General features: G+C 43.8%; 1 protein-coding gene across 5 annotated transcripts; it reads left to right on the forward strand.

Moving 5' to 3' along the window:
- The first annotated feature begins 1191 nt into the window (after window positions 1-1191).
- Window positions 1192-25381, forward strand: LOC120059488 (protein kinase C-binding protein 1-like). 5 transcript variants are annotated; one of them, XM_039008585.1, is made up of 21 exons: window positions 1194-1349; window positions 3893-4120; window positions 9933-10003; window positions 11242-11402; window positions 15416-15637; window positions 16408-16521; window positions 16880-16972; window positions 17103-17190; window positions 17304-17359; window positions 17474-17551; window positions 17813-17928; window positions 18068-18546; window positions 18695-18823; window positions 18934-19110; window positions 20714-21220; window positions 21378-21872; window positions 21986-22140; window positions 22302-22382; window positions 22488-22566; window positions 23385-23624; window positions 23800-25381. In XM_039008585.1, the coding sequence occupies exons 2-21, from the start codon at window positions 4107-4109 to the stop codon at window positions 23979-23981; spliced, it is 3537 nt and encodes a 1178-aa protein (XP_038864513.1). In that variant the 5' UTR covers window positions 1194-1349; window positions 3893-4106; the 3' UTR covers window positions 23982-25381. The 5 variants fall into 5 exon arrangements, with proteins under 5 accessions (XP_038864516.1, XP_038864513.1, XP_038864514.1 ...); XM_039008586.1 differs by having other exon boundaries at window positions 15494-15637; XM_039008588.1 differs by lacking the exon at window positions 23800-25381 and having other exon boundaries at window positions 1192-1349; window positions 22488-22607; window positions 23385-23496.
- Window positions 25382-25397: the final 16 nt, after the last annotated feature.

Consider the following 25397-nt stretch of genomic DNA (forward strand, 5'->3'; position numbering starts at 1 on the left):
ATAAGACATGTCTATGTCCTGGAAAGTTGCTGTTACTTACAACATCAACCGGTATAGGGACAGCGATCCAGTAGAGGTTTTAATATGGGATAATTATATTTTCTCTTGTCACATATTCAAATTCCTTTATTACATCATGTCATAGCTTGCAATAAGTATTATTTTGAGGAAACCCAAATTTTGCTTCTAACGTCGTTACTATGATATTCCTTCTTTAATTGGCTCGATAACGTTATGGAAAAAGGGTTTATTGTATAGATATGGCAACTCCTCTCTTGCTGTGAAAAATAATAGTAATTGGACTAGTTTCAGGCATTTTGTGCTGGTTTTGAGTGGTCATTGGGCAATACATTGTGTGCAGAACCTGGCAACCCTGAACCGTCGTCTCGCGCCGAACAGCGCATGATCAAGCCTTCAAATCAACCGCACTACTTTGATATAACGATATAATATTCTGTTGCTAGGATAGGGGTGTGTTAAACTCATTCCGCGGAGGGCGGAGTGCAGAGTGTCTGCGGGTTTTTTGTTTTTCTTTTCAATTAAGACCTAGACAACCAGGTGAGGGGAGTAATTTACTAATTTGTGAACTTAATTCATCAATCAAATACAAGGGTCAGGTGAAAACACGCAGCCAGACACTCTGTGGAATGAGTTTGACACTTGTGCTAGGACGAGAACGGTATTCAAATGCTTCTTCCCGGCTGTTCTTACGGTCCGTGTTATCCCGGGATCCTTGGGACGTCCCTACTCCATTGAATTTGAAATGTAAAATTAAGTTCAGGGTAGGGACGTCCAAAGGATTCGGATAGAACTGACCCAGTTCCTACACACGAACCGCCCATAGACGTAGCTAGAAAATCCCGCTTCGTTGAACTCATGATTGACACTAGGCTGAACAAATGACGTGCAAGGGAATTGATGGAGGCGGTGTCGGGAAGCTTCCTACCCCAAGTCATGGGGAGGAAGATCTATATTGCATTCATAGATATCCTATTACATTAAGTTTTTAATTATGTGATTATTATGTGTAAGTAATCTAATTATTAATAGTAAGTAATCTAATTCCTAATTCTATGATTGCATAGTCCTCGCTCCTTATCAAAACCCCATTGCATGAGAAGGTCAGAGGGGAGGAGCCTTTGGCTTTTCATCCAATGGCTTTTGAGAAGGAGACGATGAGAGAAGACGCGAGAAGTATGCATTTGAGATTTTTCAATGTTGAAGCAACGAAGGGGATACCAAAGACTGTACAGAATGTTTAGAGACTATGTGGGGAAAACGTTACCTCCAAGACATTTTTTCATTCTGTCCAGTCATAAATATTGTTCTATAGCTGTCTTCATTTCCGGGTACGTATTGATTGTTTTACATGAAAGACCATGTATTCCTTTAGTTTTAGTAACATAAAGCGTTTAAAATCGGCATATTTCTCAATGTGAACCGGGAAACTTGTTATTAGCTAGTTAGGTACAGTAACGCGTTAGGCTAACTAGCTAACTTGCTATCCAGCAGAGCCCACTGAACGCAAAGAAAGTTGTGGTAAATCCAGTTTGATATAGTTAGCTAGCTACACTTTGCAAGTGTGAAGTATATTTAAGTACTGTAGATAGACACAATGAAACAACCTAGCTAGCAACAATATAGTCTCACCCTACTGTTAATGCCTTTCACCCTGGCCTGTCACTTATTCAGCCATGCCTGACCTCCTGACCCCAGCCCTCACATTCAAGAATAACAACGTTGTGCAACATATTTATTTTAGTATAGGTTGTCAAACCATATCGACATGAGTTGTTATGGCATGATTTGGCTTCACCTTATCAGTTGTACAAATGCCAGAAATCAGATATCTCAATGTCTGCATGTCATCATGTCCCTGTAGTGGGAGTACAGTGATGGATGACTTTTTCTGTACACTTCACTTTTTAAACCTAGCTAACTCCTAACTGTTCCAGGAACATTACACAATGGTCAAGGGACCAGGAGTATGAGCTGATTTATAACCAATCAAAGTAGGCCTAACCCTTTCAACAACATTTGCCATACAAATTTGTCAAACAAGTGTTCACTGTAACCTGGCCTAGATCCCCAAAAAGAGCACGTAGCAAAAGGCTCAGAGCTATAACCATCTGGCCAAACAGTTGTCCTTTTAGGCAACATAGAGCATAAATTGTTCAGAGGAGCATACATCTTATTTATCTAGGCTAGACAGCTGTCAAATTAGGCAAGGCGACTAAAGTAACATTTAGCACTTAACCAGTGACACGTATTCATTCAGAGACATCAGGGAAGAGTCAGCGGTGGCAATGGTGAAACAGTGAGGGTTTTGGGGCGGCAGGTAGCCTAGTGGTTAGAGCATTGGACTAGTAACCGGAAGGTTGAACCCCGGAGCTGACAAGGTAAAAATCTGTTGTTCTGCCCCTGAACAAGGCAGTTAACCCACTGTTCCTAGGCCGTCATTGTAAATAAGAATGTGTTCTTAACTGACTTGCCTAGTTAAAGAGAGGTTAAATAAAAAATAAATAAAAAAAGGGATAGGGGCGCCTGAACCTGTATTTAATAGCCTGACTGTCGCTTTTCTCCATGTATTCACTAGAGGACAGCATTGCACATGTGTTTGTTATAAAACCAATGACCTCTGTGTTCTTCAGGCCCCACTTCTCCACCAAGCACACATCCTGTGCTCACAACAACATTTCCTTTGTATAGATATAATCACTTTTCTATTCACAAGCCGTCCCTGTGGCAAGGAATGGTAATCAAAGTTACAAGCACAGAGTGTTACCATTGCTGTGACCTCTGTGTTGTGAGTGTGGCCTGGTTGGCTATTTAAAACCTACTCTAATTGACAAACTCCTGTCTGGGATCACGAACAATAACAGACAGGCTGTTACCTAGGTATAGTGAATTATTGATGATTTCACAAAGCACATGATGCAAGCGGGAGGTTTCTTGGAACACACCTACATGCACCCACTGTAACCTTCTTGGGTCTGGCATTACAAAATGCCATCCCTTTCCCCAACTTTTCTAATGTATTACGCACCATTTCCAACCTCAATTGTTGGACCAGAAATTAACTAGCCTAGGCCTGCCTATATGTTATGGATTAGGCCTTATAGAATACTCCAAAACAATAACCATCCACAAAATAGAATATTACACAGCTGGGATATCCCTACAACAAACATACACACAGCCCCAAAATAAGCGATTTTATATATTTATTTTCTAAACTTAATTTTAGCAAAAACAATATGGGACTTTCATTTTGAGGAGGCCCACTTGCATGTTTCACTTTGTCTATTTGGCCTGTACTTTAAAATAATGATTTTTGGCCTGATGATTTATTAATTTTATTTTGGAACAAGCCCATATATAGCCTTTTGTATTGAATTCATTTATATTTATTACAGAATATTTTTAACATGTTTCCTTTTATGTTAATCCTAATTTTTATATAATATGGATTTACCATTTAGTTATTTTTAATTCCACTAATGTTATAGGGGCAGATTCCCTGGTCTACATTCTATATGGTGTGCAATTTCTTCTAACCTTGGTTGTAGTTGTTTTGGTGAAGAACCGTGTGCCCTCTCTCGCTCGCCTGAAGACAGTTGAGGAGGAGGGAGGGGTTTAGACAAAGGCCTTCTCTACAAAAATGGAGGCTACAGCAGAGCAGCCCTGTTGTCCTTTTTTCATTTTCTACATGCTGACATTTCTAATATATTATCCATGAAAATAACACAACGTGCATCAGATGCAACCTTAGGTAATGGTATTACATTGTTATGTGTGTTCTTTAGGCCACAGAAATGCAGTTAAATGTGTTATTTTGTAATTAGGGCCTAGCTTTCTCTCTTTTTTTCTCTTCTGTCTCTCCCGCACTCAGAGCTGCTCCTGCCTGCGCTGAACAAAGATAATTACTCAGGAAATGCTTCGGCCAATCGGATGCGGCCTTACATCCCGCTTGTGAGAAAGGGGCCAGTCAGGGCCTGGCTACCATCAGACGGGCCTGATCGCCTTGCCTGAAGAGAGGAGCCTTCCCGGGCTGAGAGTGTCCTCCATGTTTTATAAGTGTTGACATAACAGTGTGTCAGGCAGCCATGCATCCACAGAGGTAAGCCCTGTCTTTATTTTGACTCTAATTACAACATTCCTTTCTCCTTCTCTGTTGTGTGACTGTTGTGCAAATCTAAATGTGAATACCTGAAAATCACAGATTGCTTTCCCAAAGGAGTAGGGGAGCTTTGTGGGCGGGTTAGGCCTCGCAAGGCCCCTGCTCCATAGAGAGCTGAAATGGGGGGGGGGGGGGGGGTTGGATAAGGACTCACCCCTGCTCTCTCTCTGTGTAGCAGGGTCACGTGTGCCCAAGACATCCAGACTGCCATGCAGTGGGCCATGGCAAATCCTTTTTTCCCATGGCTTTTTTTTTATTTTTTACAATGCTAAAGAGAGTGAGATCCAAGTGTGCACTCTCTTTTCTCCTCTCTGCTGCGCCAGCCTAGTTGTGTGTCATGGCAGAGTCAGAGATGATGGGGGATGGGTGGCAGAAAAAGGGTTAATGGGGGGGGGGGGGGGGTGTTATGTATCTTTTGTAAGCAGATTGCCTGTTTTTGTGATCTAGTGTGTCATGCCAGGCCAGAGAGAATGGACGTGAGGGCAACAGATGTGCCTGTTAGAGGGACCATGGGGGGGTCTTTAGGAAGGGGCTGATGGCTAACTGAACACTGGTTGCTTACAGTGAGAGGTGTGGGGGGGGGTGAATGTAATGATTTTCTCTGCAGATATGATCATAATTCTTCACCAATTGATGCAAGTACAAACAAGGCAGTGAATGCCTGCCGCATGAGGCTAAATGCCTCTCCAGTCTCCCCCGCATCAGAACTCACACAGGGTCCTCAGAGTTCATTCATTGTCCCAACCAAAAATGGGTTATCTGAGGGGAGTTCTTGAATTTCAGCCTGTCAATTGAACATTTATTTTATTCTTCCTCTACACATTAATAGCCCTGTGTAGGCTAGTTGTTTTGAAGCTAGTTGGGATACAGGGAGGCCCGAGGCCTCAAGTTTACAGGCCTGTGCTACGTTGACTCTGTAGCACTCATCTATGTAAAGCTGCTTCCTCTGCTCTGTGCCCCTCAAACGGTGGCCATTTTGTGTGAAGCTCTGCTCTTGTTATCACAGATATAAACTACCAGAGAAGCTCTTCATTTTTTGTTGTTGTGATTGTTGATTGCGTGTATTTCGTATGCGTGATGTTGTGTTTGTCTTCAGCTCGACTCATATTTGTCCGTATTTGCGTGCTTGTTTTCTCTTCCCCTCCTTGGCACTGCTCGGGCCTCACTCACCTATTTATAGCTGTAGAGACAAAAACACCATTGATCTGCTGCTTCATTTAAATGCCTGGTTTGACGTTTCTGTAATACTTGGTTCAAGAGAATCCTATCTCCCTTTGTAAGTAGGTAAGTGAAACTGCATAGCTGGCTCTCAATTCACAAGAATGCTTTTTTGGTAGTACTTTATTTTATAGTACTGTTTCCACTGGTGTTTGAATTGGAAATTACTTTATGGTTCTTAGTTCAAATAATTCATCACAATTAATAACTAGCCCCCTACTTGTTTTCAAATAGTGCCTAGGAGTGATTCATTTGAATGAATCAGAAAGTAATTCATAGGTTCTAAATGTGTAATAAGTTACCATGGCACGGCAGATCTTAAAATGCACATTTCACTTTGAAAAAATGATGAGCAAAAGCCAGTGTCAAACCTAGATTATAGTTTCTAAGCTTTTTGCTTTGTAATCTGTACGGGGGGGGGGTTTCTACGTTCCTTACTCTCAACCATCTTGGTATAGCTCTACACAAGCATGCTTCATTATGCGAATGGCACATCAGCCGCCATTACGTTAGCGTTCTCCTTTTTTAATGTGATTTATGTTAAATACACTTTCATGGACAAAACCGAAAACAAACGTGATCCAACACACCGGAATACAATTAATTTTGAACAGTCATTGACATTTAGGTGAGCTTGGAGACGTGTATAAATTCATGCCGTGCTCTGTTAGTGTTATGTTAGTGGGTATGTTAGTAATCTGGTGACAGGTTATCTTTAGACGATCGTCTGGGGTTGCTGGGGGTTTGCTGAGGCAACATTGCTCGTAAATTGTGATTTACTGCCTCTCAACCACAAAGAACAACTCATCCCTCTTCTAAAGCCTCTACCCGGTTCACTCAGTCACGCTCAAAACAGACAACCTTCTAAACCGAGGGGAAATTACACCGTTTGAATGCAAGGGGAATCTCTGCATTGCAGCAGAAAATGTTTTTAAGGAAGAGGGAAGCCTGCACACAGGGAGCCATATGGCATAGCACAGCCGACCAATCCTGTCCCGCCCTGCAGACCCTCCAGCCAATTACAGCAGCAGCTGAGGTTAAAGCTTGAAAATCGCTGTGAGTGCGGCAGCACAGGGAGAGCAGGGGCCTTCTGGAAAATTCCACAGCCATCTTTGTTTCGTCCCTTCCAGCCAAATGTAAAAACCAGGCTGAAGGATTTTCTTGCATATTCTGTGCTATATCACAAGGTATGCTACCACACTTCAATTATCTCTGTTGAAGAACATGTTATTCGGTTAAGAAATTCAGACAAAATTCAATCATGTGTATAATGAATCTTATAGTATGAAAAAGCAGGCAAAAGCCTGGCACCTATTTCTGTACCTAAAACGAGTTGTTTCATATTGTCTTGAGGGAACAGTACATTTAACCTTGATGGTATTGTTTGTATCTTGTTATGTCTCTCAGAGTCAGTCTTCTCTCTGGAGGACAGGGGCTGCATGGTGAAGAGGGTGCCAGGTTGTTTCTCTATCAACAATACTGGTTCTCAGTGGATTCAAGGACACATTACCAACTCAAAGCATACAACAAAACCACCCTGCTTTTATGGCACCACTTACAGAGCAGGATAGCAGGTTTTTAATCAGGACCCCAGACCCTCGCTCACATGAGACACCACTGTGTTGCATGAGACCAAAACAGTGTATTCTCCTCAGGGATACAGCATAGGTTTGTCAGATCTGTCTTTAGTCTCATAGTGTCTTCCCCCTTCTTATTATTAAGCCTAATTATTCTTCGACAGCAGTGTGTTCAATGAAGTCGAGACTGAAGACGGGGGGGTAAAATGGATAAGAGTGATCTCCAATTAGCTGGATTTATCTTCTATCCCTCTCGCTCTCCATCTGTCTCTCATCTATGTCTCCCTTTCTCTGTACTCTGAAGCAAACGTGGTTCGGCTTAACTGTGTTTTGATGTTTGGATGTTGAACTGTAATCTCCACGGATCTCCTGGTCCTCCTGTGTTTGTGTGTGTGTGTGTGTGGTGGTGGTGGTGGGGGGGGGGGGGGGGGGGGGGGTGCCAGTGCCTGTGACTGGAGCCTCGGTCTGTGTGGGGGATGTGTGAGAGGGGGGAGGGGAGCCGGCTGTGGCCTCCATTTTCTGTGACGAGAGAACCCTGCTCTGCCTCTGCTCGACTGTCTCTCTGAGGAGCCAGTGGAATCTCAAGGCACAGAGTCAGTGTGTGTGTGTGTGTTTTTTTTCTTTTATCAGGCATTCCTCCTTGCGGAGGGTGGGTGTTTATCAATGTTATCCTGAATTTTGCTCATCTGGAATATTCCCAGATCCTGAAGATTTTTCTGCTATCTGTTCTGGCATGTTTCTGGAATACTGCTCCTGGTCTGAAATGCCCTCTGGAAGAACATAGGATGACCAGTTGAGAGAGAGAAACTATCTGCCTAGTCAGAAGCTACATGATCAGGTGGTTATTATGTCACGCTGGCTGCTCGGTGAGCCTATTTTTGAGTGAATAAAAGAGTGTAAACCTTGGCTCACTGCTGGGCTGCATGCTAACAGTACTCTGTCATCTCACAGTGCTCTCGCTGCTAGCACACGTAGCACAGAGAGTTGGTTAACATTAGCTCTCTTTCATGTGGGCCTTGTTTTGTTTGTTCGCTCTCTGTGTCCAGAACAGCAAGGCCCTGTAGGGGGATATCTGTCAGCGGCGTGTCTAAACAAGAAAAGGCTCATATGCTGGATTATTTGTATTTTTCTTCATTTTTGTGTCCTCTTAATCTTCTTTCATTATCCAAATGACATTAGGGATTATTTGATGCTACAGTCGTTTTGATAGTGGCGATTTAACCTGGTGATCATTGATTGAGACTTTCCCCCGTTGGGTTTATGAATGATCAATGTCACGGACTTGGTTTGACGAGCAGGACATCAAGGTTTACAGTGTGTGTTAATGGGGGTGGCTGTATTGGTTTAGTATATTTAGTTAATGGCCTCTTTTACAGTGGTAGTCATGCTTGGGCTCATCAATGGCTGCCCTCAGCTCTGGAGCATTGTGCTGTCTCCTTTTTCTACTCAGTCCTTTTTTCCCTTTTTAGATCAATGACTGTGATGGATGTGGATTCTTAAGAATAGATCAACTCTAATCTCATTCAAGACTTTCCCATGTGACCACTTCTTGAACCTTGTCCAAAGGCTGTTTTTCTATCTAGCTAGTGCTGGATATTTGCCTGTTAGGCTACCTGTACCTAGACGTTCTTTGCCCACTGCCACATCCACCTACCAGGAGCCACCAGGGCTAAGAGCCTGAACTGGTTCAGCGTGTGTCCTGTGGTGGGTCCATTCCCGAGGAGGATTTTCTTTAAGAGGACGATGAATGGGACGACATCCTTGGAACGAGGCCCTCAGTGGCACTGACAAAGGAGGGGCTGAACTCTCAAAGAACCCCATTCATCACCAAGGACCCCCCCCTTTCTTCTCCTCCTCTTTCTTCCTGAGAGGAAATGAGATGAGAGCGGAACCAGAGACAGAAAAAGCTACAGGCTTTGATTTGGGCATTTCTTTGAATGAAAGAAGCTCTATTTTTTTTTTTTATATATTTTTTAATATATTGATATGATTTGCTGTGGAAATCTGGTTTATTGTTTGGGCTGTTCAGAACATGATGTTTAGGCTAGTTAACAGACCTATGTAACAGGTAAAAACCCTGTAGTTAGCTAATAAGACCAAGGTTGACTCCGTAAAGCTTACTAAAGTGATCTGGTGCAGTGGGTTTCTAGGAATAGGCTAAACAGCCTTTAGGGACACCTGTTGTTAGAGCTGGAGTTTGAGTGGCTACCAAGAAGCACCTTCGCTTGACACTCTCATCCATGACTGTCTGAGGCAATTTTCTGTGATTCATCGTCCATTTTGAAGGTGCAAATCCTTGCGTGACATAGCCTATGCAATTGTTTGTGTTTTTGGAATCATTGTTTTCAAGGCATTCCGCTTTTGAACGAACTTGCGTTGGACAGAAAGAGCATCTTGAATGTAGGTAGGTGGGCAAAGTGAGACGCAAACAAACTCGTCAATGCATGGCCCTCATCAGGACTGAAGCCCTTGTCTCTCCGTTGTCTCCTGGAGGACAGGAGCACACAGCCTACTCTCTGTTGGGTGGCCTTGTTTGTTGTGCTGAGGCACGAGTTGTGGCCCAGCTGAATCAAGAGGACTTGTTGCCATGGAGATCCTCTCCAGTGGCACCCCATGGAACACAAACACCCAAGTTTATCTGACTGTGATGACCAATGATTATAGACACGCATAGGAAGACATGGTGATCATGAAGGCCATGGTTCTGAGGTCCAAGTACATTTTGTGACACGTCGGGTTGCACCTTAGATTTGGTAGCCTAACATTGTTAACCTATTGATGTTTCTCATTAAAGCAGGCATGAGGAAACAGCAATGGAAACTCTGGTGACTTTGTCCTCTGGGGTCCTGCCTTAGGTGGTGTTCCACTTGTTTACTGTGTGGCAGGATTTCGTTCGTGAACACCGTTTGTGACTGACTCTCCCTTTCTTTTTGTCTCCGTGCCCTCGCTCTGTGCAGTCTGGCTGAGGAGGAGGTAAAGACCGAGTCCGAGGGGGTAGAGGGGATGGATGTGTCCATGCGATCCAAAGGTAAGAACAAGGCCTTGCGTACTAAGACAAATGTTACTGTGTTTTGAGAGGACCACTTATTCTAGTATTCTTCTTTTAGTCTTGATCTTACATTTAAACATGTTTGTTGTGAATCTCATTGAGCTACACTGAGCAACCATTCTGCCAATGAGTTAATATCAGATCACTGTAATGGAGCAACACTGCCTCAGGGATTGGTGAGGGAGGCATCCTTCACATGGGATCACTTGTCACAGGGCCCGAACACACTTCTCTTGGAATGTGGTTGCCATGTTGGCGTAGCAAGGATGATCAGATGTTAACTTATCATATGACATTTGTTGCCAGATTGAGAAACCAAGCGGTAAGGTTTGGTGGCCAAACTCTCTTATCTGGTCGGTATCCCTGGGCAAGCACTACTGTATTTAGTCTCTCGGTGATGGGGTTCTGCTAACAACAGAAAGGTCTGGGCTTTACACTGCCTTTGACCTTCACAATGACTCTTATCCCCGTCTGAGGAAAGATTAGTTGAGTAGTACTGAAGAAGATAGAGCCGGTCATTGTTGTGTAGACTGGCCTGAGACTGGGAGTGTCTCTGCTTCTCTAGTCTTTCATGCCAGGCGTCTAGTCTCACCTTCTAAGCCTCATATTCATGAGTTGCCCCTCCGTCACTCGGTCGCGTCGTTGCCATTGCTATCAACGTTCTACAGATGCTGCAGCCATATTAATGCGCAAAAGTTTGACGGGGGCTAATGACTGTTTTGTCTAAATTACACTTATAGGGTCTTGAGAATACGATGACATTGCTAAAGTAGGCACATATTTAGTAGGAATCAACTTTGCCATCATCAAGTTGTCAATTTACTTTAGACAGATGGCAATGTTGTCATTAGCAAGCAAAGTTTGTCAAATGAACGAGCAATGCTAACGTTAGCTAGCTAAAATCTGTGTCTCCCTTCAATCTTAGCTAGCTAGCTAACATTATACTGCATCTAAAGTCAATCTGGCTACCTCAAAATAATGACAAAAGGTTTTCCAACTAATTATTTGCCGCCTTTAGACACAGTAATGCACTTTAGACCAAATCTCCATCGGTGCCCAATGAGGACGCATTGAATAGAATGCTCAGTTAGGCAGCAGTCCTAAAACGAACAATCAAAACCATATCGTGACGCAACGTGGAACCCATTAATAAGCTGCTACTCTTGTTCCGTGTTGTATGTATGGTGACCTGGTCTCCCCTCTACTTTGGCCACTAGTGTCTGACCCTGGGTCAGCAGAGCGGGCGCTGGTGGCTCAGAAGAGGAAGGTGTCCAGCCCCACCCACTCCTCCAATGGCCACTCCCCCTCAGACACCTCCCCCAGCCCCCTGAAGAAGAAGAAGAAACCTGGAGCTGTCCATAGCAACAACAAAGACCAGGTGTGTGTGTGTGTGTGTGTGTGTGTGTGTGTGTGTGTGTGTGTGTGTGTGTGTGTGTGTGTGTGTGTGTGTGTGTGTGCGCAGGGGTGTGTGTGTGTAGGGATGTGTGTGTGTGTTACGGCTGGGCGATATTTTTTTAATGAGCGTTTTATGTCCGCTTGTTCTCATGTTGTCTTTTTGGTCTCGTCTCATTCACTCCTTCTGTACTGTACACCTTCCCATTTACACCAGAAATCTGTATATAATAACGAGATGCTCATGTCTCTGCCCTAACAATGGGAGTCGTCGTCCCAAAGGTGGGAAGGCAGGCGACAAGTTAGGTTCAAAATAAGCACATAGAAACGCATTGGGCTTATTTTGGACAGATTTAGGCAAGAGTGATACCTCTCACTTCGCCTCTTTCTCCCAAGCCCCTCCTCTACCATTCACAACAACAAAGATGAGAGATCACTTCTTCCACTCTGACAAACGGTTTCAAAGCGCTATTTGCATTTTTTTTTTTTTTTTTTACCTTTATTTAACTAGGCAAGTCAGTTAACAACAAATGCTTAATTACAATGACGGCCTACGCCGGCCAAACCCTAACCCGGACGACGCTGGGCCAATTGTGCCCTGCCCTATGGGACTCCCAATCACAGCCGGTTGTGAAACAGCCTGGAATAGAACTAGGGTCTGTAGTGACGCCTCTAGCACTGAGACGCAGTGCCTTAGACCCCTGCGCCACTCGGGAGCCCTTTCGTCCAACAGAATGGGTTATATGGACACCGAAACACATTAAGACATTATTTTACTCTAATGTAGGAGAAGTTAACCTTTCGAACCGTACGCTGTTTGTTTCAACTTCTCAAATTTCGAGCAGTCAGACACTACTAAAACAGATGTACAAATGAACATTCATTCTGGAAAATGAATGCTCAGTTTGTCGCGCGCGCATTAACCGTACCACATATCGCCAGCAACATTTTAGTCAAATAAAGATTCTTATACTAGCCGTTTAGTCTGTGTTTTTATAAATGTGCAATAAGCATATAAGGAATTGGCAACTTGTTCTCATTCTGAGAAATAAGGTAGGGCCACTCATGCTGTTCAAACAGTTGGAGACGGACAGCAGCTTGGGTTCATAACAATTCAACTGTTTTGCCTTTTTAGCTGAATTTAGAGCTTGTGAAATTATAGATCCAAGTTGGCTAAACTTGAAATATAAGTATTTGCTGCCTACTCACTAGCACGTGGGCTTGTACTTGAGAGTTTGTTCATGAGACCGGTGTCAATTTTCTACAATGCCTGCTACATTATTAGTGAATGTGCATTATGCATGGTTCTGATTTTAAATTTGTAACAAAAATGGCATTTTTCTAGACAGACCTGAAAGCCAGATCAGTGATTTATTAACTATTTTAATACAATTATTACTGGGTCTTATGGTCGTGGAAGGAATATATTCATCCTTGTTATAATTTCACAAGCTCTGAATTCAATAGATTATTGATGGCTGTTTTTAAATGCAGTGTATTTTACCTTTAAATTGTACAACAAAGCTTATTTAGAGAACATAAAAAAAAAAAAAAATCTAGATATATTTTGTGAATCGCCCATAAGTTAGAAAACATTTCTCATATGAATTTTAGGCGTTATCGCACAGCCCTAGCGTCTGTTCACAACGTATTATGCCACCAGGTTTGCATTAGTTCATATCAAAAACATAGATGTTTGTGTATCATGTATTGATGATTAAATGTTAAAATAATTGCTCTGATGATTGGTAATCATAACTGTTTATAGAGTGGAATAACTTAATTACTTTTCTAAACCTAAACAGCCTTTTGGGAAAGAATAGATATTAATGCATATTATTGTATGCTTGCCAAATATTTTATATTTTTGCACATTTATTCCCATTTGTTGTGAATGCTTTGTTTTACATGCATGACACAATTAAACCCCAAGCCAAAACCTTTGAATTCAGTTCCGCTGACAAATGAAAAAGTTGCATGTTCTGAACAGTGACATACAGTGAGGGAAAAAAGTATTTGATCCTCTGCTGATTTTGTACGTTTGCCCACTGACAAATAAATGATCAGTCTATAATTTTAATGGTAGGTTTATTTGAACAGTGAGAGACAGAATAACAACAAAGAAATCCAGAAAAACGCATGTCAAAAATGTTATAAATTGATTTGCATTTTAATGAGGGAAATTAGTATTTGACCCCCTCTCAATCAGAAAGATTTCTGGCTCCCAGGTGTATTTTATACAGGTAACGAGCTGAGATTAGGAGCACACTCTTAAAAGGGAGTGCTCCTAATCTCAGTTTGTTACCTGTATAAAAGACACCTGTCCACAGAAGCAATCAATCAATCAGATTCCAAACTCTCCACCATGGCCAAGACCAAAGAGCTCTCCAAGGATGTCAGGGACAAGATTGTAGACCTACACAAGGCTGGAATGGGCTACAAGACCATCGCCAAGCAGCTTGGTGAGAAGGTGACAACAGTTCGTGCGATTATTTGCAAATGGAAGAAACACAAAAGAACTGTCAATCTCCCTCGGCCTGGGGCTCCATGCAAGATCTCACCTCGTGGAGTTGCAATGATCATGAGAACAGTGAGGAATCAGCCCAGAACTACACGGGAGGATCTTGTCAATGATCTCAAGGCAGCTGGGACCATAGTCACCAAGAAAACAATTGGTAACACACTACGCCATGAAGGACTGAAATCGTGCAGCGCCCGCAAGGTCCCCCTGCTCAAGAAAGCACATATACATGCCCGTCTGAAGTTTGCCAATGAACATCTGAATGATTCAGAGGACAACTGGGTGAAAGTGTTGTGGTCAGATGAGACCAAAATGGAGCTCTTTGGCATCAACTCAACTCGCCGTGTTTGGAGGAGGACGAATGCTGCCAATGACCCCAAGAACACCATCCCCACCGTCAAACATGGAGGTGGAAACATTATGCTTTGGGGCTGTTTTTCTGCTAAGGGGACAGGACAACTTCACCGCATCAAAGGGACGATGGACGGGGCCATGTACCGTCAAATCTTGGGTGAGAACCTCCTTCCCTCAGCCAGGGCATTGCAAATGGGTCGTGGATGGGTATTCCAGCATGACAATGACCCAAAACACACGGCCAAGGCAACAAAGGAGTGGCTTAAGAAGAAGCACATTAAGGTCCTGGAGTGGCCTCGCCAGTCTCCAGACCTTAATCCCAGAGAAAATCTGTGGAAGGAGCTGAAGGTTTGAGTTGCCAAACGTCAGCCTCGAAACCTTAATGACTTGGAGAAGATCTGCAAAGAGGAGTGGGACAAAATCCCTCCTGAGATGTGTGCAAACCTGGTGGCCAACTACAAGAAACGTCTGACCTCTGTGATTGCCAACAAGGGTTTTGCCACCAAGTACTAAGTCATGTTTTGCAGAGGGGTCAAATACTAATTTCCCTCATTAAAATGCAAATCAATTTATAACATTTTTGACATGCGTTTTTCTGAATTTTTTTGTTGTTATTCTGTCTCTCACTGTTCAAATAAACCTACCATTAAAATTATAGACTGATAATTTCTTTGTCAGTGGGCAAACGTACAAAATCAGCAGGGGATCAAATACTTTTTTCCCTCACTGTAGATATGTGCTGACTAGTATTGTCTTGTTCACTGATTGGTTGATGTGGGTTAATGAGGTGTCAATCATGATATCCAACACAAGACTGATTATTGGTCCACCAGGTAAAGTCACCAATCAAATTGCATTTAGTCTGTAACGACATAAACAGATGACAAAACCACAAACTTCTGTTATAGATAAAGAACAATGGCATTACTATCTTATAGACAGACCTACATTGATATTGACGAGACCAACCAAAACAGTCTTGTGTTTTGGTGCCTGCTTGCTTATTACCCTGCCTTACTTGCCACTGTGTATTTCTCTCTGTGTTCTGTTGCACTGCACCTTTTGTGTTTTGTTTTCTGCGTGTGTTTTGAAACCCGCCCCCTGTTTCTCTTGCCGCATTTCAGTCAGAGCTAAGACATGGTCCCTTTTACTATGTGAAGCAGCCATCACTCACCACAGACCCTGTTGATGTTGTACCGCAGGACGGCAGGAATGACTTCTACTGTTGGCTGTGCCACCGCGAGGGCCAGGTGCTCTGCTGTGAGCTCTGCCCGAGGGTGTACCATGCCAAGTGCCTCAAACTGCCAGCAGAGCCCGAGGGCGACTGGTTCTGTCCAGAGTGTGAGGTACTCGCTTGTGTGTGTGCCGCGTAGGTGTATATACGTGCGCATGTTGTGGGAGTGTTCCCCGGCACCTTTTCGCTTTAGCACTAGCTTAATATCCGCTTGCTCTTTTGGTGTCAGGTGATGGGGTTGGAGGCAGGCTTGGGTCAATTTCAATTCTTAATTTCAAGTAAATAATGTAAAAATACTTATACCCATACTTCCGGGGTCAGTTCCCTAACCTTTTGAGTGGTTTTGACGATGATATCATACAATTCGTGAAAACGCGGTCATTTTAAGATATGTATAAAATAATATTTGTGTTTGTGGATGAGTTTACTTCTGCCAATTATTGCGCTGAAGACCATTGCGCTACGTTTTTCCCCATTTGAAGACCATTCAAAAAGCCTACAAAAGTTCAAAAACTACAAGGCTTCTTCCTGGAAAATGACGTGTGACTTTCATAGTGTATTATTCTGTAAAAAGGATAATACACATGGCACATTTTAAGTCTCGAATTGAAATGGAATCGAGCCCAAGCCTGTTTGGAGGGCAAACATAAAGTGGGCAGGATCTATATCTTCCCTCTGTAAATGGATTTCGCTGCTATGAGGACTAGTACTTATGTCTCCTATAGATCATAACACAGATGCATAGTTAATAGCCAGCCTAGCAGACTGCTGTGAGTGGTTGTGGGTTAGCCCAGTCCCTGTGCTTGGTATAGTATCCCTTTTGGTTTTACCAGCTACTGTTTGTCATTGGTACTTTGCCCTGACTTTTTAAAATGTTTCCAGAAAATCACAGTAGCAGAGTGCATAGAGACACAGAGCAAAGCCATGACCATGCTAACGATAGATCAGCTCTCATACCTGCTGAAGTTTGCCCTCCAGAAGATGAAACAGCCAGGGGTAAGTTCAAATCACATTTTTAAATCACATTTTGTGTGTCACATTCTTAGTGAACAACCGGCATAGACTAACAGTGAAATGCTTACTTAACGTGTCCTTTTTCAACAATGCAGAGTTAAAGATACATTTTTTGTTGTTGAAATAGTGACACAAGGAATAAGTACACAGTGAATAACGAATAACAATAGCTAGTAGAAAATAACATGGCTATATACAGGGAGTACCAGTACCGAGTCGTTCATTGACATTGATAGTTCTTTTGACATCCTCCAGGTGCCCACTGTGAGTCAGAGAGGGCTTTTGGTTGAATGGTGTGTTTATGAGAACTGATGCCTGTGACTGTTTCCTCTCTGGGCAGACTGAGCCCTTCTGGAAGCCTGTGTCTCTGGAGCAGCACCCTGACTATGCCGAGTACATATTCCATGCTATGGACCTCGCAACACTGGAGAAGGTACCGTTACATTCCCATTTGTCATTTCGCAGGCGCTTTTATCTAGAGCGACTACATGCCATAAGTGAATTCAACTGAAGTCGAAATGGTGTTATCTAATACTGTAAATTTTTCTCTGCTATATTTGTAGAATATGAAAAAGAAAATGTATGGCTGCACGGAAGCCTTCTTGGCTGACATGAAATGGATATTGCACAACTGCATCATCTACAATGGTGGTAGGTCACAAACACCTGCTTAACACCGTTTCCTTTCTGTACTGCTACTTGTTTTGGAGATCAACAACTTGGCTTTTACGAACATGCTTTTCTGTCTTTTGGTTTTGTTGCAGGTAATCACAAACTAACAGCAACAGCAAAGGTCGTTGTGAAGATCTGTGAACATGAAGTGAGTCATTTTTACACGATGACTAAAATGCCAGCCTGGGTTGTGTTTTTTGTTTTCTCCCTCCCATGTGTAAAATGGCCATTTCAGTGATGTGGAAACTGCTGTCTGTTTCAGATGAATGAAATCGAGGTCTGTCCAGAGTGCTACCTGTCCTCGTGCCAAAAGAGGGACAACTGGTTTTGCGAGCCATGTGTAAGACAAACGTTGCCTCACCTTCTTTTGCAATGGACATTTTGAATAGATGTAAATGTAACTTTTTGTCCTTCCACATACTATGTGACTTGGGGTCACAATTAGGTTTGTCCCGAAGACAAATGTAGACTAGCCTAAATGTCATTTTTGAAATCTCAAAAACACTCTTTAGAGCACAGGAAAGTCTTTGCGAATCTTATTCCACTGTCTGGTTTTATGCTGTCTTATCGGACCTTTCCCCTGGTGTGTCTCCCCTCTTAGGGTCATACCCACCCCCTGGTGTGGGCCAAGCTGAAGGGCTTCCCCTTCTGGCCAGCCAAAGCACTGCGGGAGAAAGACGGACAGGTGGACGCACGCTTCTTCGGACAGCATGACAGGTGAGCCTTGCCGTTGGATGAAAGGAGAGGATGGGAAGGGACTTTTCATCGTTTTTACTTGGACTCCTCTGAAGTAGTTCTATGCTTATCCTACTCCTAACAAGTCTGTCTGTTTTTTTTGTTTTTTTTTCTCCCGTAGGGCGTGGGTTCCCATCAACAACTGCTACCTCATGTCCAAGGAGATTCCCTTCTCTGTGAAGAAGACCAAGAGCATCTTCAACAGCGCCATGCAGGAGATGGAGGTCTACGTGGAGAACATCCGCAAGAAGTTTGGGGTGTTTAACTACGCCCCCTTCCGCACCCCCTTCACGCCCAACAACCAGCTCCAGATGCTGCTGGATCCAGCCAACCCCGGGGCAGGGGCCGTGAAGATGGAGAAACCCGACAAGATGCGCTTCAACTTCGACATGACCGCGTCTCCCAAGATGCTCCTGGGCAAGAGCTCTCTGTCGAGCGGGATGGGGCGGAGGATCTCTCTGACGGACATGCCTCGCTCTCCCATGAGCACCAACTCCTCTGTACACACGGGGTCTGACGTGGAGCAGGATGGGATGGAGAGAGGGCCCAGGAACCCCCCATTCCACTACAGTGCTGGGGAGGAGTCTATGGACTACACCGGTAATTAACATGCTCCTGACTCTCTAACACGTCATACGACTAACTAACACAGGGGTATTATCTACAGAATAGTCACAGTCAAAACATGGGTTGGGATCAAGACTCAAACCATTTGTGGCGGTTAAAGTGTTATGTGTTCTGGCCACAGCGTCCCCTGGGTCAGTGAAGATGGGCCATGCAGGCAGCTTGACGGGCAGCCCCAAGCCATTCTCCCCTGGTCTGGTGCCCAAGCAGGAGAGGGCCCCGGGCACAGGCAGCATCCTCAATCTCAACCTGGGTGGGTCCCATCTAACCTCTCCTCCTCCTGTAGCACCTTGTCTTGTGCTGTGTGTTTGGTTAGGGGTTATGTTTCGGTTGTGTGTTGAGTTCGAGTGTCATTTGCCACAGATCGTGTGAAGGCTGAGATGGACCTGAAGGAGCTCAGTGAGGCAGTACAGCAGCAGCAGCAGCAGCAGCAACAACAACAACAACAACAACAACAGGGGTCATCACTCCTCACCACCGCCCCCAAGAGACCAATCAGGAGCCTGGACAAGACCATCGAGAGCTGCAAGGCCCAACTCGGTACACTCACAAACCATTCATGAATTGTGTCTCAAGGCCTATAAATGATATGCTCATGACTTATGATACATATACAGTACCAGTCAAAAGTTTGGACACACCTACTCTTTCAAGGGTTTTTCTTTATTTTAACTATTTTCTACATTGTAGAATAATAGTGAAGACATCAAAACTATAAAATAACACATATGGAATCATGTAGTAACCAAAAAAGTGTTAATCAAAATATATTTTATATTTCAGATTCTTCAAAGTAGCCACCCTTTGCCTTGATGACAGCTTTGCACACTCTTGGCATTTTCTCAACCAGCTTCAACTGGAATGCCTTTCCAACAGTCTTTAAGGAGTTCCTACATATGCTGAGCAATTGTTGGCTGCTTTTCCTTAACTTTGCGGTCCAACTCATTCCAAACCATCTCAATTGGGTTGAGGTTGGATGATTGTGGAGGCCAGGTCATCTGATGCAGCACTCCATCACTCTCCTTCTTGGTCAAATAGCCCTTACACATCCTGGAGGTGTGTTGGGTCATTGTCCTGTTGAAAAACAAATGATTGTCCCACTAAGTGCAAACCAGATGGGATGGCGTATCACTTCAGAATGCTATGGTAGCCATGCTGGTTAAGTGCCTTGAAATCTAAATAAATCACAGGCAGTGTCACCAGCAAGCACCATCACACCACCTCCTCCATGCTTCATGGTGAGAACCACACATGCAGAGATCATCCATTCACTTACTCTGTGTCTCACAAAGACATGGCGGTTGGAACCAAATATCTCAAATTTGGGCTCATCAGACCAAAGGACAGATTTCCACCAGTCTGTCCATTGCTCATGTTTCTTGGCCCAAGCAAGTCTCTTCTTCTTATTGTTGTCCTTTAGTAGGGGTTTCTTTGCTGAAATTCGACCATGAAGGCCTGATTCACGCAGTCTCCTCTGAACAGTTGTTGAGACGTCTGTTAGGTGAATTCTGTGAAGCATTTATTTGGGCTACAATTTCTGAGGCTGGTAACTCTAATGAACTTATCCTCTGAAGCAGAGGTAACTCTGGGTTTTCCTTTCCTGTGACGGTCCTCATGAGAGCCAGTTTCATCACAGCGCTTGATGTTTTTTGCGACTGTACTTGAAGAAACTTTCAAAGTTCTTGAAATGTTTTACGGATTGACTGACCTTCATGTCTTAAAGTACTGAAGGACTGTCGTTTCCCTTTGCTTATTTGATCTGTTCTTGCCATAATATGGACTTGGTCTTTTACCACATAGGTATACCACCCCTACCTTGTCACAACACAACTGATTGGCTCAAATGCAATAAGAAGGAGAGAAATTCCACAAATTAACTTTTAACAATGCACAACTGTTAATTGAAATGCATTCCAGGTGACTACCTCATGAAGCTAGTTGAGAGAATGCCAAGAGTGTGCAAAGCTGTCATCAAGGCAAAGGGTGGCTACTTTGAAGAATCTAAAATATTAAATATATTTTGATTTATTCAATACTCATTTGATTCCATATGTGTTATTTCATAGTTTTGATGTCTTCACTATTATTCTACAATGTAAAAATAAAGAAAAACACTATGTATTGTTTCTTTGTCCTTGTGCAGGCATTGATGGGATCTCTGAGGACGTGTATAAGGGTGTGGAACACAGTGACTCAGAGGATTCCGAAAAGTCTGACTCCAGCGACAGCGAGTACCTTAGCGATGAGGAGCACAGACAGAAGAGCGCCACCCATGACGACAAGGACAAAGCAGAGAGGGAGTCAAGGAAGAGGCCCAAGGCGAGCGCACAGGGAGAGGACAAGGAGGCAGTCACAGAGACCAGGGATAAAAAAAACTCTGAAGCCCTGCTCAAAGACAGACAGGGCATCAATGGCCCAGAGAGAGACTCCCAGGAGAAGCCCAGGACGCCCCAGACTCAGCCCCCCACAGACATGCCCAAGGCCCCAGAGGGGAGGGCCCTTGCTGGCCCAGACCAGGACTCCGACTCGGAGAGGGAGCTGGTTATTGACCTGGGGGATGAACAGGGGGGTCGCGACCGTAAGGCCAGGAGGGAGCCAGGGGCTGGAGTCGCTAAGGCCATGAAGGAGCCCCTTGGCACCAAGCTGGAAGGTGAGGGTTCAGTTATTGTCTTGTTTCATTTGATTTGTGCACCCTAGTTGCTTTGTATCAGACATTTGTAAGAGACTGAGGCCTAAAGGCTCAGCAGAAAGGAGGAAAACACGTGATTGTTCTGTTATTTAATCAGTGTCATTTCTTCTCCGACCAGGAAAATTCCCTGCCGCGGTGACACCCTCTCCAGCCTCTGCCACTTTGTCCAACCTCAAAGACCCCAGTCAGCCACTCATCAACCCTCCACTCAACCTGTCCTCCAGCACAGGCTCTGGTCAGCCCAACACGGCCCTCAGCACCACCCCCTCTCCAGCCCCCACCTCTGCCCCCACCCTCTCCTCCGCCGCCTCGGCAGTGAAGAAACAGCGCCCTCTGCTGCCCAAAGAGACGGCTCAGGCAGTGCAGCGTACGGTGGTGTGGAACCCGGCCAACAAGTTCCAGACGTCGTCCCAGAAGTGGCACATGCAGAAGGTGCAGCGGCAGCAGCAGCAGGAGGAGCAGCCGTCTACGCCAACACAAACACAGGTTCCTGTTCCGGTCCAGGTGCCGACGCAGACCCAGGCACAGACACGCAGCCCACAGCAGCTCCAGTCACAGCAGCAGTTGCCGGCATCTTCCAGTATGCGCTACCAGACCAGACAAGCAGCAAAAGGTACATAGAAACTCACAACTCCCCAAATTCTTTACACACATTCATCTCATCTTAGTTAATATGAGCTATTGAATGTTTATTTTCATTCCTTTTCCCTCTTCTGTGTTTTGCAGCCGTGCAACAGAAAGATGGTCCCCAGACCTCCACCTCATCAGTCACCTTGGTCACCTCTGGTGCCTCCTCCTCCTCGTCTTACCTGGCAGGAGACTTTCAGATCCCCACAGCTTCAGCAGATGTGGCAGCTGACATAGCAAAGTACACCAACAAAGTGAGTCAGCAAGATGCTATATGCCTGCTTCACACAGAATGAATGTACTTTACAGAGGGAAGTTTATAGATTCACAGATTATATTTGTGTTTTATTGATCTGGAAAGTTACCTGTGTGACATCAATCTGTGAGTTGTAATAATCTCACCGGAACTTTTCAGATGATGGAAACGATAAAAGGAACGATGACAGAAATCTACAACGACCTTTCCAAAAGCACTTCAGGAAACACAATCGCAGAGGTGAGGGCTACGGTGAATAGACTTTTGGTTGAGTCCATAAAATAGATCAACCTCTCTCTCCCCTGTCTCACTGCTTTGTGACAACTGTTGAATATTTTTGCACAGATCCGGCGGCTGAGGATAGAGATTGAGAAACTTCAGTGGCTACATCAGCAAGAGCTTTCAGAGATGAAGCACAATCTTGGTTTGTTCCACTTGTTCCTTACAAATATGCACCTCTTTTAGGTTGGTATCATATATATATATATATATGTTTGTCTATAGACTGGTTGGTTGTTTAGCAACAAAAGCGTTGTGTGCGCAACTATGGGGCAAAACAGACAAGGTTGGGGCCTCCCGAGTGGCGCAGCGGTCTAAGGCGCTGCATCGCCGTGCTTGAGGCGTCACTACAGACCTGGGTTCGATCCCAGGCTGTGTCACAGCCGGCCATGACCGGGAGACCCATGAGGCGGCGCACAATTGGCCCAGCGTCGTCCGGGTTAGGGGAGGGTGTGGCCGGATGGGATTTCCTTGCTCTAGCGATTCCTTGTGGCGGGCCGGTACTGTACATTGTTAGAGTTGTTGGTTGGTTAGCTGGCTAGTAAATTTGAGCCATATTCGCATTGACATGAAGTCAGTCAAAGCACCTCAAAACAAGACATGGTATCAACAACAAGATAAAACTAGCTGAAAGCCACCTACAATTCCCCACATGGCTGGTTCTTGTCATTGTTGCTCGCAATCTGAATGTACAGAATCAAAACGCACGACTTCAGCCAACCAGTCTGTCAGCCAATTCATGTGTGTATGAGATGGACTTCATATCTGTGTTTTCTGACATCTTAATAATGCAAGTGTGTGCATTATAGCTGTATGTATAATATACTCATTCAATTCCTGTGTTGTAATCATAAAACATGCATCGTATACATTTTAATGCATGTTACATTCATATTAATAATTCATTATTTTCAATATAATGTGAATTCTATTGTTTTCTAAATGTCTATGTGTGCCGTGTAGAACTGACTATGGCGGAGATGAGACAGAGTCTGGAGCAGGAGAGGGAGCGCCTGGTGGCGGAGGTGAAGAAGCAGATGGAGGTGGAGAAACAGCAGGCGGTGGATGACACCAAGAAAAAGCAGTGGTGTGCCAACTGCAGGAAGGAGGCCATATTCTACTGCTGCTGGAACACCAGCTACTGTGACTACCCCTGCCAGCAAGCCCACTGGCCAGAACACATGAAGTCCTGCACACAGTCAGGTATTACATACACAAGCAACGTAATTTGCACGAATGCATAGAAGAAAGTGCCTGTGCACTAAAACTTCAGGCACCAACATGCCATACACATTACACACTCTCTTTAGCTCTCTCTCTTTATTTTATTTTACTATCTGAACTTATGTTTCATGTCTGCCTCCCTCTGTTCCTACAGCAACAGCTTCTCAGCAGGAACCAGAGGCGGAGTCTACCTCTGACCCTTCAGCCAAACCACCAGGTCACTCCTCCAGTGCCCAGACCCCTTCTGGTACAGGATCTGCTGCCACAGACAAAGGCCCCTCTCCTACCTGCTGTGTGGACAAGAGCAAGGACAGTGCCAGTGTTACTGTGCCCTAACCACTACACTGCACACACACACACATTTTTACTCTACAATCCTGCAGTCTGTAAAATGTATGTATCTGTTGCAAAGAGACAGATCCAATAAACCAAGCCTTTTTGCGACCAACTAATCTGGGAATGTCCAGCAAATCTCCGTATGAAAGACCACAGAGGTATCAAAACCACCCTCACCCTCTCCTAGCCAGGCTTAGGGCTTTAAAACGCCAAGGACACTCCTTGCATAAAGTCCTGCTCCTCTGTGATTCAGCTGACTCATCCCCTGTCCCGTGTTTTGTTCAACGTCTGCCTCGTGATCCGATGTTTTAAGCCATCCTTCATCCTCCTCAAAGTCTATGTGCTAGACTGGAGGATTCACTTACCTTGTCCTTGTGACTAGTTCATCTGGATATCAAACTTCAGTCTGTATACATTTGAACTCTTTCTTTCCTCTTTTCATCCTATTTTTATATCCCTCTTACCATCTATCCTAACGCTAGTTATCTACAGGAAAGTACATCAAAAGATCAGATATCAATGTTTTGTGTGTTCTTACAACAATCTTAAACTTGAAACCTGTGATGCTGCTCTTTAAAATATACCACAAGTCTTTATAGTTATTTGCCACCAGAAGTGAAACCGAGCACATTACTGTGCCAGCCCTTTTTGGTACACCCAAACAATCTCAAATGTAAATGATTCTACATTGTTAATGTGGTTTAAAAGGTATTGTCAATGCGGTTTAAAAGTTTCATCATTTTGTAAGGAGTTGACAAGGGTGTATTTGAAAATCCATGAACAGTATACACAGACATTTCATTCAAAGGGATAGCATTAAGTTGGTAATCACCCCCCCGTGTGTACGTTATTGTTTCATACTCATATATCGTAGTTCTTCAGTGTATACATAGATTTTAATAAACTGTGATGTATAAAAACTATAAAAAGGTTAAAACTGTACAAAGTTTTTGTAATAAGACACATGGACAATATTTATAGTGCTATGACAAGCATATGAGATTTGTTTTTTTTTTAAGTACTGTTTGTGAATGAAAATCACTTTCCAAATGTTTTGAAACGGCTCAGCTCTGGAAATCATTTTATTTAAATGCATTGTAAGACTTTATATGAATGTCACCTGGACCCTCTGTTCAGATTCTGTCAGAACTATTTGTCTCATCAACCTTCAATGGTTTGGTTATTCATTAACAATGTAAGCCTACTCCAGAATGACTTTCGACCATGATAGTGTTTTTGGAGGGTAAAGGAAACAGCAAAAGTGACTGACTGTATATTATTCTGAGCATGTTTATTTACCCCTTTGTTTGTCATATATTCCCTTGTTTACATATTGTACATATAGTAAATGGATTGTTAATGTCTTTAAGAAAAAAAATTAAACCGGTCTGACCAATGTTTTTTAAAAGTATTTTA

This window comes from Salvelinus namaycush, chromosome 14 (assembly GCF_016432855.1).
Source record: "Salvelinus namaycush isolate Seneca chromosome 14, SaNama_1.0, whole genome shotgun sequence".
Lineage (NCBI taxonomy): Eukaryota > Metazoa > Chordata > Actinopteri > Salmoniformes > Salmonidae > Salvelinus > Salvelinus namaycush.